This window comes from Myotis nattereri (genome assembly GCF_964212035.1).
Source record: "Myotis nattereri genome assembly, chromosome: 15".
NCBI classification, from domain to species: Eukaryota; Metazoa; Chordata; class Mammalia; order Chiroptera; family Vespertilionidae; genus Myotis; species Myotis nattereri.
This window is the reverse complement of record NC_138090.1, coordinates 23,156,933-23,173,761: the sequence shown is the minus strand read 5'-3', so window position 1 is coordinate 23,173,761 and position 16,829 is coordinate 23,156,933. Positions and strand designations below refer to the sequence as shown.

General features: G+C 44.2%; 1 protein-coding gene across 1 annotated transcript in view; it reads left to right on the top strand.

Moving 5' to 3' along the window:
- Positions 1–11,569: 11,569 nt before the first annotated feature.
- CDYL2 (chromodomain Y like 2) overlaps positions 11,570–16,829 on the top strand; it is a gene marked incomplete at its 5' end in the record, with an annotated part of 63,939 nt that continues 58,679 nt past the window's right edge. The window contains one exon of the mRNA XM_081108358.1: positions 11,570–11,660. Within this exon, the coding sequence (XP_080964484.1) occupies positions 11,570–11,660 (91 nt within the window). The remainder of the gene's footprint in view (positions 11,661–16,829) is intronic.

The following is a 16,829-nucleotide window of genomic DNA, read 5'->3' as shown; positions in this document are numbered from 1 at the left end:
TTTCCCACGTTATTTATTTTTATCAGTATTAACAAAAACCAGACTTCTCAGATGAAGCCAGTGTGTAGTAAAACTGAGAACCACTGCACTAAAATAAATATTGCTCCATTCTTTATATGATGATTCAGTGCATCCTTATCACTGGCATTTTTGTTTGTTTGTTTGTTTATAGAGCCATTTTTCTTAACTCTCGAGGTGTTTCCCACCCACCTCTTGCATCAGAAGGGTCTCTATAGGCCACTGGTACAGCTGGGAGATGTCACATTTCTGCCTTGCCCTGCCTGGTGCACAGTCCCCAAGCGTGCAGTCGGGGGCTCCTGGACTCAGGATCAGTGGTAGGGAAGGGGCATAACAGCCGAGTCTGCCCTGAGGGTACTTCTCAGCTCAGTCCTGGGGAGGCAGAGGGTCGGCCTTGACTTCAGGCCTGATTGCAGAGATGACCAAATGGAGAATGGTGTCCTTTTTAGAAAGGACTAAATATGAAATATGGCGGATCATATACTAAATGTTAAATCTGCTTCGAAGGAGGTGGTCACCAGTGTCTCAGCTGAGCAGCAGGTGCGAGGGCTGTGTTTGACTCCAGCAGACAAGGGAGAACTCGCAGCTCTAGGAGCAGCCTGGACAGTCATCACCGCTATCCAGTATTCCTGATGGAAGGGCTTCCTGAGGGGCAGTGTTTTCTCTGCTCAGACTTGCTTGTGCCTTGGAAAAGGGCCCAGGCTTCTGAGTCAGTTATGGCTTTGAATCCTGGCTCCAGCACGTGTTAGCTGTATGAGTTGAAGCAGAGCCCTTAGTGTTTCAGAGCTTCAGTTTGCTCACCTGTCGAATGGAAATGATAGCAGTAGGTACCCCTGAGGATTGCTGTGTGGAGTCAGCAAGTTACCGCAGGTGAAGTGGTTCACAGGAGTCAGGCACATGGGCACAGCCAGCCAATGGCAATGATTGCTTTTCTTAGTGCTCTTGTGCTGTGGGGGTTGTTCTCATTGTGATTTCTTGTCCTCCTTGTTTGGAACGGGTATTGAGGACACTGAGGAGGAAGCCCATACTGCCTGGGAGGAGGTGACATTTTCCCCAGGGGTCCTTGAAGAAACTGTGTTCCCTGTGTTTAGAGTCTCTTCAGAATGAGCACATCTCTCGGCAGCCACTTCCTTCTAATGATATAATGTGGGTTCTCGTTGGTTATTTTAGTCTGTTCTCTTATTTAAGAAAAGTTACCCACCTGGTGACTCTAAAGAAAGCCTTTCAGCAACCACACATGCTCAATTTCTGAAGTGGTTGGGCTCTCAAGATTTAAATTTATACCAGAAGTAGTATTCCAAGTTGTATTCCCAGGCCAGCCCACTGAGGTCTTCACTCGCTGATGCCGCAGAATAATAGTGCTAATCAGAGTCCTGTATGGGCTGCAGCCTACCCTTGTTTGTATGTTGGTCCAAGAGGAAGATGCATCTCGGATCCCAGGTAGAAAGGCAAGGGATGTGCGTTCCCACCAGCAACAACTCCCTCAGAGGCCATGCTGAGCGGATGGGTAGATAGTCCAGAGCAAAGTGCCCCTAACATTTGAAGACATCAGCAGAGCACCGGGTTCCTTTCTCTGGTAGAAGACCGCACACTCACTGCCAGAGTATTTCCTGTTGGAGCAAATGAAAGCGACCACCGCGTTCCTTGGAGGCACTGATATGCATGGGTTGTGTTTGCACTGCCTGGTCCTAAATAGTGACTGTCCACAAAGGTGGCACGAATTAGCATCACATCTGCATGGGCAAACCTGGTCCCTCCTTTTTGTTTCCTTGCTTCATTGGTTTCTTGGCACTTAGAGGTCAGGTGACCTTCAGTGAATTCCAGGTTCCAGCATGGAATCTGGGTGTCTACAGGGAGGGGCGTAGTTAAGGGAAGTGGAGGGAGCTCCCTGAACTAGGTGAGTGCCTTCACCCCCTTAGTCTGCACAGTTTCAGGGCCCTGGAGAAACCCATGTTTTCTCTCCTCCCACCTTCATTTGTGACCTGCCCGTTTCTACTTAAATGTCCCTTTGCTGTATAATTAGTGGCCAGTAGCTTTACAGTGTGAGGCATGGGCGACAGGGACATTTTTGCGAAAGGATTCAGCTCAGGTAATATGGACGATGCTTTTGAAACTCCCCCCTCAACAGGGCTGAGGGGCAGAGATGCCTGGGGAGGGCTGGGGTGGGAAAGAAGGTGACGAAGGCAGACCTCGGCCACTTCTTGGTTTCCCCTTGGGCTGATTCTGCTGTTATAATCTCTGCACAGACAGAAACAAGCTGTGAGCAAGGTGCTTCCTGTCCTCCATGACTGCACAGCGTGAAGCTCATCTGGATGGCCTCCTTGTTTCCTGTTGTTATGTCTAGGCGGGGGTGGTGGTGGTGGTGGTGGTGGTGGTTCAGAATTGGGGTCCCAGATAACTTTCTGTTAGTCCAGGCAGACTGGGTACAGATGCTTGTTTGTCTCAATTCTGAGTTGTTGGCTGGTCCCCCTGTTGGAAAAGCAGGAACTGCCTGTAGAGCCTAAAACAATGCGGGGTTCTCAAAATTTAGTGCGTACCAGTGATTCCTGATATTGTAGAAATGAAGACTCAATAGAGATCCTATTCCTAGGTGATGATGCAGAAAATTAAAATGAAGATCATGATGATCTTGGCTTGTGTCAAATCCCTACCACATGCTGGGTATAATCATTTAATATAGCTACCCTGAACCAGTCTTATTCCTAGTCCTATTTACAAATGGGGAAACTGAGGTTCTGAGAAGTCCAGGCTCCTGTTCCTAACTTCCTTCAGCAGGTCTGGGGCAGGGCCCAGGAATCTGCATTTTTATAAACCGCCCCCCCCCCCCGCCCACCCCCAGAGAGCCCTCAGTTGCTGGCTTCAGAGACATTGCCCTGGACCTGACACTCAAGGTTGGGGGAACAGGGCAGGAGTGTGTCTGTCATGTTCAAAGCTGTGTCGTTGGGGTCTCACCTTGGCCAGGAACATAACAGGTGCTCAGTCAATACTTACTGAAGGAGTGAAAGAGTGTTCTCTTCAAAGGAGTCCCTTGGGAGTTCCTTATGTCATCAAGCCCAGAACTTGTGCTCTGACAACTTTGGTCTCATTGCCAAGAATAATTCCATCTGGTTTCCTGGTTTTGCTCCTGGAACCTGCATTGTTTCCTGGTTCCAATCCTTGCCTCCTTTGTACCGTCCCCATATCTCTAGATACCAGGCCCTCCCTTGCTTTTGTCAGTTCCTTTCTTAGGTACTGGGCTTCTATCTCCAACACAGGCCTACTGGGCTCCTATCTCCAACACAGGCTACTGGGACTCTCGTACTTGGGCAGGCTTTGCTGATGATGCCTGCAAGTCCACTATTCTGGGTTCCCCATCCTGCCAGGCAGCACCACCTACCATCTGCTGCTGGGGCCTTGGGTGTCAGGCTATACCAGCTAGACTGGATGTTCAGTTCCTTCAGATGCATCCTTTCTCCAGAGTGGCCGATTCTACACCTGAGCCTGGCCACCTTTCCAGGACTCCGAGTGGTAAGTCACCGCTGTTCAAGATGGTTAGGTGACCTTAAGTGCAGGAGTGGTTCAACTCTTAGCCCTTAAATAAGCACTCTAACTCTTAAAGCCTCTGTTTCCACATCTGTAAAGTAGGTATGATGGTCCTAACCTCTCCTTCAGTGGGGAGATGTGAAGAGTAGGTGGAATTGTGCATATAAGGTGTTTTTGTTTCCCATCTCTCTTCCCCTAATAACATCTACCCATTCCTTGGAGGCAAGAAGTGGCTTCTGAGCCACCTCAGTGTCAAGGTGGCCAAGAGTTTATCACTGGTTTAACTTACGTGACAGTTTGCCATCTATCTTTAAACAAGTTGTGAGTTTTACTTACAGATTATCTTGACAATGAGTATTGCACATTAACATTTCATTTTAAATTAGGCCCCTCATTTGTGCAAAGACAAAACAAAACCCACTTCTCACTCCTCGTGTAGCACAGTATAGCAGTAAGAGCATGGGCTTAGGAGACAGTGTTGGGTTTCATTCTGGTTCAGCCATGTGACCAACTCATTTAACACCTCCAAGCCTCAGTTGCTACATCTGTTAAGGGGGACAATTGCCTCTCCTGGGTTTGTCAGGGTGCTAGTGCGTGGGAAGGCACCCCACATGAGCTGGACAGCTGACGTACATTGCACATGCAGGCAGAGCTGGGCACCTCTGCACCTCTATGAGGGCCTTACAGCACTGTTGGGCCTTTCAAGTGAGAAACTTATTAGCAGCAGACCTGCTCAATGCACCCCTGGTTTGCCTCCACAAAACCACATGGGATAACTCTTTTAAGAGCCATGCCACATTCTACATGTCAGGGATTTCTAGTATAAGGCAGAGACTCCTCTGCCCCCCATGTTTACTTGCTTGCTTTGTACTTCGCAAACTTGCAATTAACTAATCATTCATTTTAATTATTTATTTTCTGTGTTCCATGTATCCTAGTAATCCCCAAGGGGCCTCATCTCTCTTCTTCACTGCTCCACATCCCCACCAGGTCTCATGAATACTTCTTGTACCCCCGAGAGTGGAGGAGACCCGAGAAGGGATCTGGCTCAATCTCCAGTTTGCCACAGGGTTTTCTTTCCATCACTCCTAAGGAGTTAAATCAACCTCCTTTGAAGCTGCCCTGGTGGAATCTTGGACAAGGGCTGGGGGCTCTTGACCACCCCGTCTCAGGATACCACTGTCTTCACTGACCTTCCTTTGCTGCAGTGGCTGTGTTCAGTGTATCGTCATTGGAGTGTCTTACTCTATTGCTATGAGGAAATTCATCTCCCTCTGGCCCGATTGCTGTCTTTTTATAATATGGAGCCCACCAAAAACAGTGAGGTGGGAAAGAGAATTGATGATACTCAAGGTCATCATAGAAGACACACAGTCCAGGGCAGTAGGTAGCTCATGAAGGTGAAGCTGCTGGGCATAATGTTGGATAGTGAGAGTGGCTAGCCTCTGCATTCTGTGTCATCTGGACTGTCTTTATATTCATCCATCCCTACATCTATATATCCCTTTGTCCATCCATCCATCCATTCAACCTTCCATTCATTTACTCATCCATCCACTCACCCACCCACCCATTGATCACTCCATTCATGTAGTTTTAATTTAATACCTACGTATGCCAGGAGCCATACTAAGTACTGGCATATAATGTAAACAAAACCAGACACATACACTGCTCTTGTGACCAGTGGGTGGGACATACATTAATCAAATAGTCCCACTAAAGTTATGAGGCACTAAATGCTTTGAAGGAAAGCATTTAATGAATAAACCTTAGTGTGTGGGGCCACAGAGGTAGCTTCTCTCTGTGGAAGTGGCATTTCAGCTGGAATAAGAATAAGGGGCTTATAGTTACTGAGTGCTTTTAATGTGCTAGGCCCACTTATGATCATTTTAACTTAATTTATATATGTTAATTCTTTAGCTTTAGAGGGACCCCACGAAGTAGGAATGATTATTTATCCCATCTGAGATGCTTAGAGTTTTAGCCCTCTGTGCAAGTCAGTGACAGGGCTGGAATTTGAACCCAGGAAGTCTGCTTCAGAAACCCCCTCACCTTTTTTTTTATATCTAAGAAGTGGGTAGCAGTTAATTGAGAGAAGAGGGATGGAAAATGAAAGCACCTTTCAGGGCATCAGGCAGGCCCTGAGATGAGGGTTGGGGGCATAGATGGTTCCAGAAAGTGGTTGGAGGATAGAGAGTGTGTGGAGGCTGTGTGTGTGTGTATGGGGGGGGGCGGGGTAATGACTGAGCAGGAGAGGTAGGCAGATGCCAAACTGTGCAATCCTTAAAAACCATATTAAGGATTTTGCACTTTCACCTTTGAGCAGTGGGACTCCATCGAAGAGTTTTAAGAAGGGCTGGTTGTGTGTGTGTGTGTGTGTGTGTGTGTGTGTGTGTGTGTATGTGACATGATTATATTTTACTATGAAGAAATCTGGAGGTAGTGTGGAGAATGAAGGGTTTTCCACTTGGAGGCTGCTGTGAGCTGCTGGTGGATTGCCCTAGGGCAGTAACAGTGGAGAACTAGAAGTGTCTTGGGAGGAAATTGAGGAAGTAAAATAGTAGGTCTTGGATATGGGAGGTGAGGAGGAAAACCCTCTGGTTGTCAAAATAACTTCTCCTCTTGATGGCTGGCTTAGTCAGGGTGTCAGTGGTGCTTATGGTCTTCTAAAGCCATCGGTCACTATTGATTTTGGAAGGGTTATAACTTGAGGTTCCACAAGGTTTCCTGTATCCTCAGGCCATTGCCAAGATACAGGAGTGCATATGTGCTCTCCAACTTCTCCTTCTTTGGGGCTTGAGCCATACATTTCTTCCTCTCTTTACTGCTCTGGGTCTTGCAGCCACAGTCAGGTTCATGGCCCTAGTTGTGTTTGTGTGTCATGCTTCAGTTACACTTACTTGGATCTCTTCTCAGTTGCTCCTCTCGGTGAGTAAGATGTGTCCACTGATTTGCATAACCTTAACCACCCCCTCTGTGTCTACTGATGTTTCTGCCTGGAGATTATGTCTCTGATCCTGAGTGACGTCAAGGGCTCTGAGTATGCTTTGAGGCTCTGATTATGTCCCACGTGGCAGGATGGATTAAAACATCATATTGATGCAGTTCTGTGGAATCTGCCTGTCCACTAAGGAGCTTTACAAATGCTTACCTTTCCCTTGATATCTAAAAAAAATGGAGCTTTTGATCAGATATGACAATAGTCTGTTTTTGCAGTAATTTACCTCTCACTGCCAGCCTCAGGTGAGCCCTGGATTAGTTAGATTGAGAGTGGAATGCAGAGGTGATATTTCCTTTTGAGGGTTCCCAGGTTGGCATCCATGTGGAGTATGCCGGATTTTATGGACCAGAACAATTGGAGAAGCAAAGAGAGCTGGGGTCAGGGATAGAGTAACTGGCTTTACTGAGGTGTCCAGAACTTACGGCAAATACAAGGAAGTCCGACCTAATGCATGAGACACAGGAACAGATGTATAAAAAATGGGCAGTAAACCAGGTGAGCAGCAGCCTCTTGATTTACTTATTTTATTGGTGTTAGATAGTAAGACCTTAACAGATATCTAAAGGTACAGGAGGAAAGGGCCACCACTGCCATTTTGGGGCCAACAGGATGGAGGCCCAGTGTCAAGGCTCCAGCTAAGTAGTGTGGATTTGGGGGCAGTGTTTCAGTTTCAGTGTTCCAATTAATGTTGCTGCCAAACAAGCCACCTCATAAATTACTGGTGGACGACATGAATGCTCGTGGGTCAGGAATTCAGGCAGGGAACATGGGGATGGTTTGTCTCTGTTCCACAGTGTCTAGGGCCTCCACTGTGAAGGCCTGAAGGCTGGGGTGACTTGATGGTTGGGGCTGGAATCATCTGGAAGCATCTTTACTTGCGTGTCTGGTGGTTGGTCCTGGCTGTTGGCTGGCACCTGAGCTGTGCTGTCTGCTGGAACACCTACATGTGTTCTTCCCATCTGGGCTCTCTTGGGCTTTCTCACAGCATGGCTGCTGGGTTCCAAGAATGAGTGTCCCAAGAGAGCATGGTGTAAATGAATGACTGATCTAGCCATACGGGGTCACTTTCATCAATCTGTTGATAGAGGCAGGATGGTAGAATAAATGTCAAGGTCTTGGTCATCCTTAGATGTCTATTGAATCTCCGATTGAAGCTAATCAAAGGTTTAGAGGGATCTTTTGCGCTCTGGGCTAAGCATCAATATTCCAATAGAACCTCTTGAACAGTAGCCCAGGCTGTTGTTACAGTGCATCTCAATGGCCATTTGATTTAATTAAAATGCTGCCAATCTTCTGAATGTTTGTCTACAAATAGCAGATGGCAATCTGATTGTCACCTGAATGATATTAGAATTTCCCTTTCAATGCACTGAACTCACAGCTCCTCTTAGCTTGTTTAAAAATTCCATCCAGCTACCCCTCCATGTATTCATCCACGCTTCTGCCTACACATGCACCTAGCCACCCATCCACCTAGCCCTTATTAAGTGCCTATAGCGTGCCAGGCATTGCATGAGGTGGTATGAGAAGAAGGAGAATACGGCGCTCAGTAGATCAGGGACCATGTGCTCAAGGAATGTAATGTCTTAAAGAATTACTCTTGTACAAGTAAGTAGCATTTCTGGGGGCCATGGAAAGGCTCTTATTTGCATCTAAACACTTTATTAATGAAGCCACACCCCCCTGGACCTGGGTGCCCTTGGCTTCCAATATCCAGTGGCCTCCTCCTCTTGTCCTTTTCTGTTAGGTTTCAGCAGAAAGCACTCATTTGCTACTAAGGAGGGCAGTGCCCCTTTGGGCTGGGTGTTACTTATCTAGTGACAGCCAGTGGGTATACCAAAGTGACAGAGCCAGCTATGCATACTACATAAATCAGATGAAGGGAAATCTGTTTCTTAGCAATTGCATTTTCTTTTAGCCACTATATTTCCCTTTCATCTCAGAACTCTGCTTTGTAGCTACATATACACGTGCAGGAGGTGTGTGGGGCGGCGGGATGGGGGGGGGGCGCGTAGGGGGCACGTCATTATGATTTTTTTCCTAAGCACTCTGTTCAGACCTACTGAGTCCTCTTAGCAGTAGCTCACCTACACAGTGGAGGGAGGAGATATGGCTGCCTTTGGGTTGCTGTTTGGGAGGGGATCGTATCTGTGAGTATTCAATTTCTTGCTGCTGGGGCAAGGCAACAGAGAGACATGAGGGGCTAGCTGCCATGTAGCAGAGCCAGCAACCAATATCATTATGATGCTGAGAAATGAATCAGAGAGAATTTCAAGGGCAGACAAAGGACACCAGGCAGTGATAATTTATGCCAATGGCTATAGGAACAGATTCCACATGATAAAGTATATTTAAAATTTTTTTAAAATTAAATTCATTGGAGTGACATTGCTTAATAAAATTATATAGGTTTCAAGTATACAGTTCTATAATATATCATCTATATGTTGCATTGTGTGTCCACCACCCAAAGTCAAATATCATTCTGTCACCGTATATTTGACTCGCTTTACCCTTAAATATCATTCTGTCACCGTATATTTGACTCGCTTTACCCTTTCCCTCTGGTAGCCACCATACTGTTATAGTGTCTATGAGTTTTTGTTCATCTTATTTGATCATTTGTTGCTTTTAGTTTTATATCCCACATATGAGTGAAATCATACAGTTCTTGACTTTTTTCATCTGACTTATTTTACTTAGCATGATATTATCAAGATCCATCCATATTGTTGCAAATGGCAATATTTCATTTCTTATGGGTGAATAATATTTCATAGTATATATGTACCTCATCTTCTTTAACCAATAATTTAACAAAAGACACTTGGATTATTTTCATGTCTTGGCCACTCTGAATAATGCTACAATGAATGTAGGAGTGCATATATCTTGTTTTAAAAAAATTTGGGGTAGATACCCAGAACAGGGATTACCAAGACCAAACTGGAAATACAACTATGGATCATATGGTCTTAATTTTTTTAGGAATCTTCATACTGTTTTCCATAGTTGCTGTACCAATTTTTAAAAAATATATTTTATTGATTTTTTATAGAGAGGAAGGGAGAGGGATAGAGAGTTAGAAACATTGATGAGAGAGAAACATCGATCAGCTGCCTCCTGCACACTCCCTACTGGGGATATGCCCACAACCAAGGTACATGCCCTTGACCGGAATCGAACCCGGGAACCTTGAGTCCGCAGGCTGACGCTCTATCCACTGAGCCAAACTGGTTAGGGCGTGGCTGTACCAATTTACAATCCCACCAGCAACGAGTAAGGGTTCATTTTTCTCTCCAACCTCTCTAACATCAAGTGATTATTTTTGAGGGGCTTTTGGATATTACTTTAAAACAGGTAAAAACTTAGCTGCATTCAGTTGAATCATAATGAGCAGTGGTACGGATTCTTTCTCTTTTTCTCTGGTTTCCTATGTGCAGTCATTTCCTTACACTGCAGAGGACATCTTTTTCTGGTGGACCTTTGCTTGCCAGGCAGTTTTTGCCTAGGGGGGAGGCAGTTGCCCCACCTTATTGGAAGACCTCTCGCCTGACTCGACTCTGTGGTTGATAGCCTGAGGCTGATCAAAACTAAAGGTCAGTGGGATTGCAGGCAGAGGCAGGTCTCTGGAGGCTTTGAGTCTTGCCTGATCTAATCCTGGGCCCAGGGCTAGGATAAGAAGACCCTGGTGCACAACTTGGTCCTATCCAAAGGCACCCAGCCAAGTAGAGGGAGCCACAAGCTGTGAATTGTGGATATCTCCAAACAGGGTACTCAGGACCAGTCACAAACAGTGTCTGACACTGTCCTGAACTAGAGATTGGGAGTCAGAGTAGATCTACTTAACACACAGACACAAACCCAAACAGGCAGCCAAAATTGGGAGATAAAAAAAAAGTCCCAAATGAAAGAACAAGAGAATCCATCAGAAGAAGAGCTAAATGAAATGGAGAGAAGAAATTTATCAGACATAGAGTTCAGAATAATGATGGCAAAGCTACTCAACAGCATGAGTAAAGATATAGTAACTATGAGGAATGACATAGTGCTAATAAAGAACATAGTGGAAGGACAACACAGCAGATTAGGAGAAGCCAAGGATTGGATCAGTGAATTAGAAGACAGAGTAGAAAAAAAATCACTCAATCAGAGAACCAAAAAGAAAAAACAAAAATCAGGAGGACAGCTTAAGGGAGTTGCAGGACAACATAAAATGCAACAATATTCACATAATAGGAAGCCAGAAGGGGCAGAAAGTTAGCGAGCGATAGAGAACATGCTTGAAGAAATAATGGCAAAAACTTCCCTAACCTGGTAAAGGAAAAAGTCACACAAGCTCAGGAGGCACAGAGAGTCCCAAGCAAGAAGAACCCAAACAGGCCCATGTCCAGACACATCATAATTAAAATGCCAAAATTTAAAGACAAGCAAGAGAAAAGTAATTGTTACCTACAAAGGAGCTCCAGTAAGGCTGTTAGATGATTTGCCATCAGAAGCTCTATAGGCCAGGAGGGAATGGCATGAAGTATTCAAGGTAATGAAAAGCAAGGATCTGAAACCAAGATTACTATATCCAGCAAGGCTATCATTCAAAATAGATGGTGAAATAAAGTGCTTCCCAGACAAAAAAAAGATAAAGGAGTTTATCACCAACAAACAAGCACTGCAAGAAATGTTAAAGGGACTGTTGTAATGAGAAGAAGAAATAGAGAGAGAAACATAGGGATAAAGAATTAAAAATGGGGGGGCTCTGTGGGCAGGCCGGACCTGGAAAAAACAGAATTAAAAATGGCAATAAATAAGTACCTATCAATAATAACATTAAATGTAAATGGATTAAATGCTCCAATCAAAAGACATAGGGTGAATGGATATGAAAACATGACCCAATTATATGCTGTCTACAAGAGATCCACCTCAGAACAAAAGACACACAGGATCAGAGTGAAGGGTTGGAAAAATTTTTCCCATGCAAATGGAAATGAAGAAAAGCCTGGGGTGACAATACTCATATTTGACAAAATGGACATCAAAATGAAGGCCATCACAATAGACAACAAAGGCCACTTACATAATACTAAAGGGATTGCTCCAATAAGGGGCTATAACCCTGGTAAATATATATGCACCCAATATAGGAGTACCTAAATCTATACATAAAACTTCTAGAGGACTTTAAGGGAGTGATTGACAACAATACAGTTATAGCAGGGGACTTCTACTGCTGACTTCACTGACTGAATCCTTCAGACAAAAAATTAACAAGGAAACACTGACTCTAAATGACACACTGGATCAGATGGATTTAATTGACATTTATAGAACATTTCACCCCAAAGTTGCAGAATATATATTCTTCTCAAATGCACATGGGTCATTTTCAAAGATACACCACATGTTAGGACACAAAACAAGTTTCTACAAGTTCAAGAAGATTGAAATCAAATCTAGTATCTTCTCAGATCACAATGGAATGAAATTAGAAATCAACTAAAACATAGTAAAAACACTCAAAAACATTAAAGTAAGCCCATCTTTATCCCCTCCCTGGTGTGCAGGCAGGTGTATCTGCCCAACCCGAGACCCCACATGCACTGTCAACATCTGGTTCCCTGCATAAGAGTTTGGGCAGATTTGGAGACTCTGATGTGGACTTTATATATTTTCACAGAATCCATTGGGTGGTTCCTTTAGTGCTAAACATGAAATTGCCCCACTTCCTGTTGACCATCTGGTTTGTCCAGAAAGTAGCTTTCCTGGCAATGGCCTTGCTTGCATCAAACTCTACCACCTCTTTTTTCTCCCATTAACACAATCAGTGTGCAAGCAACAGCTTACCTGTTGTTCAATAGAACCTTTACTTTCTGTTGGTATGCTTTGTCCTGTGTGTTTGCATGTTGCAAAGGGACTATTGTTTCCATATTTACAGCAAGCAGCAGGGCTGCAAATTAGTTTTAGTGACAAATGAAGATGACCAGCTGTAGTTCAGAATTCAGATTTGTACTGTTACAAAAATATGTATTCATGAAACTAAAATTTCAAATTACTTCCTTCACATTTAGAAATAGTGTGCTGGGTATGTGATCTGCAGTGAAGAACTATTTCTGACTTTTTAAAAAGATGGAAAATTAGCATGTTTAAAACCCTTCTGGGTGACGTAGCTTTAAATTTTTTTTTTAAAACACAACTCTCTCTATATGTGTGTATAAACAAGTATTTTTTCTCTTTGTTTTCATATTATTAATCGGTTTAAATACTCCCCCCCCTTTTCACCTAGTGTATAATATATCATATCATTTACTATTTAATTACATAGTATTTATAAATTTTAAGTTTGGTGGCTTTACACACACACAGATCAATGTCACAATGAACATCTTAATGCATTAATCTCATTTTCTTTTTCCTATTGAATTATGTGTATAATTCCTGTTGAATTATATCTTGTGTTTCCTAGAATGGGGTTACTTGGTCAAAAGATATGGACATAGCTTGGTCAATACAGAATGGGGGCAAAAGTAGGTTTACAGTTGTTCATATGAAAATAATACAATGATTAGTCAATGATAATACAGGAATAAACTGTTTCACATACTCACAACTGTAAACCTGCTTTTGCCCCACTCTGTATTGCCACCTGACTGCTAGAAGGGTGTACCAATTAATAATGCTATGTATTTCCTTTCTCAAAATTTAACCGACTGTGGGAGAACAGTAAGTTCTGCTATCATGTGACTTGGGTGTTCCTAAAATTCACTGTGCTATCCAGAGTCATGCAATTAAAAAACCCACTTGGCTTATGGGAAAAGTGGGGTTAGGGCACAAAAATAAAAATGTCACCAGTGACACAGTAATAAAAAAGTAGGTAGCACCGCTCTGCACATGCTAAGTGGTTAAGGAACGAACACCTACATGCTACAATTAATGTGACCGGAAGTCGGCCTGTGCGAGTGAGTGTGAGAAGGATTGCAGCTTCTGAGTGATTGTGTAGTGAGGAAGGATGGTTGTCTGAGTTGAGGAAAGATGTGGATAGGTGTGGCTCAGAACACGGGGTGAACTGGGGCAGCGGATAGACATGTGAGGTGTGTGCACATTGTGTGTACCCTACGTGGCTCAGTTCGGCTGGGTGAGGGCCTCTGCATTCACCGAGTGTTTCTGATGGACGAAAATCATGCACAAGCCAGTGCAGAATCTGTGTTAGGCTCAGATGGTTCCCTTATATCAGTTGCGTCAGAATAAATTTGTGTTTTCAAAACAAGTTACAGCAGAGCTCACCATGCTTTCTATTTATATTGCCTTTTGTTTGACTGGCATCTTATGCTCCTGTTCAATTTGCAGACAGGAGCTGTGTTGCTAGAAGAGCATTTTTTCTTCATATTTAAAAATACCAAGACGGATAATTGCCTCACTCTGCTTTATAATAAATAAAGATTGCATCAGTTTTTATGTATGATAAAGATTCCATCAGTATCAAATTCCCATCTGTTCTGTTTTCTTAGTTGGGGACTGAGAACAATTTGAACTACACAATGGGTTTCTAGTACTTTCCATTCCTAAATAACAACGCATTCATTTATTCATTTAAAAATGGAAGTCTGACTACTGGCTAATATTTATTGATTACCTCTTGGGTAACGCGAGGCTCTTTACAGTCTCATGGGACAAGTTGAGTTTTCTCCTTGATGGGAGTCCTCTCTGAGCCGCATCCTCAAAATGGGATGGCGTTGGCATCCTCATAAGGGATATGGAGGGTATACTGAGGTAATAGGTATAACTTCTCCAATTCCAGTTGGGGAAATGACAGTTTCCTTCTATTCTTCCATTCCATTCTGGTTTTTCTGTTGACTAACATCCTCCACAACCTTCTCAGGAGACATGAGAGAGGGAAGGGCACCATCTTTGCTCTGGCAGTGAGAGGGTTGTCCTCTCAGCCTGGCTGCTGAGAGAAGAATGATTTGTAAGGCCATCTAGCCCTCCTCAGTACCCCAGCACCCTCCTGGAGAGAAAACTTATGGTCTAGGCCAGTGGTCCGCAAACTCATTAGTCAGCAGAGCCAAATATCAACAGTACAACGATTGAAATTTCTTTTGAGAGCCAAATTTTTTAAACTTAAACTATATAGGTAGGTATATTGTTATTAACTTAATTAGGGTACTCCGAAGGCTTAGGAAGAGCCACACTCAAGGGGCCAAAGAGCCGCATGTGGCTCGCGAGCCGCAGTTGGCCGACCACAGCTCTAAGAGGTATTAATGGTCTCTTATTGGAATGTTTCCAGTGAATGGCAGTGAAACAGTTGTGCCTTGTATAATAGTGCCCTTGGAGTACCAACCTTTTGATCTGTGCCAGGGTTCAGATAAGCTGTATTCTCCTAACTTTATCAGGTGCCTTTCTGAAGTGCTAGATTTGACCCTTCTCTTACACACAGGGATTTGTTTTGTACAAAATTAATTCTGTTAAAACCTAGGAAAGGGTTATGACTTCAGCTTTGGGTCTGGACATCAGAATGATACCACTAAAGTGTCTGGAGTTTAGAGACGCCAACCTGAAGAATTTCTGTGTTCTGGTCTCTTTGAGGTTGTTTCCCCTAACAAGGCATTTAAAATTATAGAATTGGAAGGAAACTTCTGAAAGGCTCCTTGAACAAGGATCATTTTGTTCAAGGCTTTTCACACTTACTTTTATTGTCTAAAAATGTTCTTTTTAGCACCAAATGCAATACCGGGCAGTTTCCCAATATCTATACCCAAGCAGAGTGGCTGGCTCTGGGTGAATGGAGTTGAATGTGGGGAGTTTAGTAGCCCTCTCTGCTCCGAGTTGAATTCCTGGGACACCTCCATCCATTTGTAGGGCTTTCCAGAACACAGGTGGAAAACCCGTGACTGCTGTAGTTCAGACCTTCACTTTGTCAGCCAGAAGATGCATCTGAAGGTGTGATTCATTCAACTCCCTCAAAGAGCCACTTCTTCCAACACCCACCTCTGCTCCCATGAATCAGAGCCTGGATCCAGGCTCAGGTTGATCTTGTTTTGAGCTTGAGCCCTGCACCCCCAGCTTTGAGAGGATGGGTCCAGCTTTGCTGTCTGATTTCTGAGCTCATGCTCTGGGGAGAGGGTGGAGGGGAATTTGCTTTTCATAAACCTTTCGGAAGTTCTTGGGAGGTCGCTAGGCCTGTGGCTCAGAGGCAACTAGTATGAGTAAAACAAGTTTTTATTAGCTTTTGATGTGGGTATTTGATCTCTTGGTAGCTGAGCGTTGTGTGCGATCCTGAGGGAAAGACACAGAGTAGACAAGAATGAGCACTTTTCCATGAAGCTGGTGGCAGCTAGAGTATAAGCATATCAGGCCTGGACCAGGGGAAATGTCACTGTGCCTTTTCCAGCTCCCTTATTTGTCACACCCTGGAGTGGCTTCTCTTTCTCTTAAGATAATGACGAGGTCAGAGTCCTTAACATGTCCTTGGAGACGGGACAGGGTTTGGCTCCTGCCAACCTCTCAGTCTCATTTATCAACCTACCTCTCTTCTTCAGCCAGCCACCTCTCTATTCCTCAAATTGACCACACGCCTACTTGGCTCAGAGCCTTTGCCCATTCTGTTCCCTCTGACTGAAACTCTCTTCCCTCTGCGCCCCTCCCCCACACTCCCTTTTAGTTAAAGGCAACTCTCCTTCCATTCTCAGCTAGAGTGTTGCTTTTTCAGAGGAGCCTTTCCTACCTCCAAGAACAGGTCCGCAGCCATTGAACATCATTCCTGTTGTGTAGGGCAATTATCTCATTTTGCATTATGCATTGATTGGTGACATTATTGATTAGGATCTGCCTCCCCCCGTCCCCGTCCCCCCACTCAGACTTTATGTTCCATGAGAGTAAGGACCACACTTGTTTTTACTCACCATTGTATCTTTGGTGTCTACTACAGTGCGTGGTGTGTGATACGCATTCAGTAACTATTTGTTGAATGGATAAATGAATGAATGAGTTCCTTCTTTCATATCAGCTCTGAGAGTAGCTATGGTTGTCTAGAGTATTATATTAAAAAATACGAATTTACCAAGGGCTTCTGTGTATTGGGTCCTGTGCTGAGCATCTTGGGTTGGTCTAGACCAGTGGTCGGCAAACTGCGGCTCGCGAGGCACATGCGGCTCTTTGACCCCTTGAGTGTGGCTCTTCCACAAAATACCGACTTCTGCGCATGAGCTACGAATTTTCAATCGCACTGTACATGTGTGCCTGCACGTGGTATCTAGACTGATTGAGGCAAGTGCTGTGATTGACTAGCAATGTC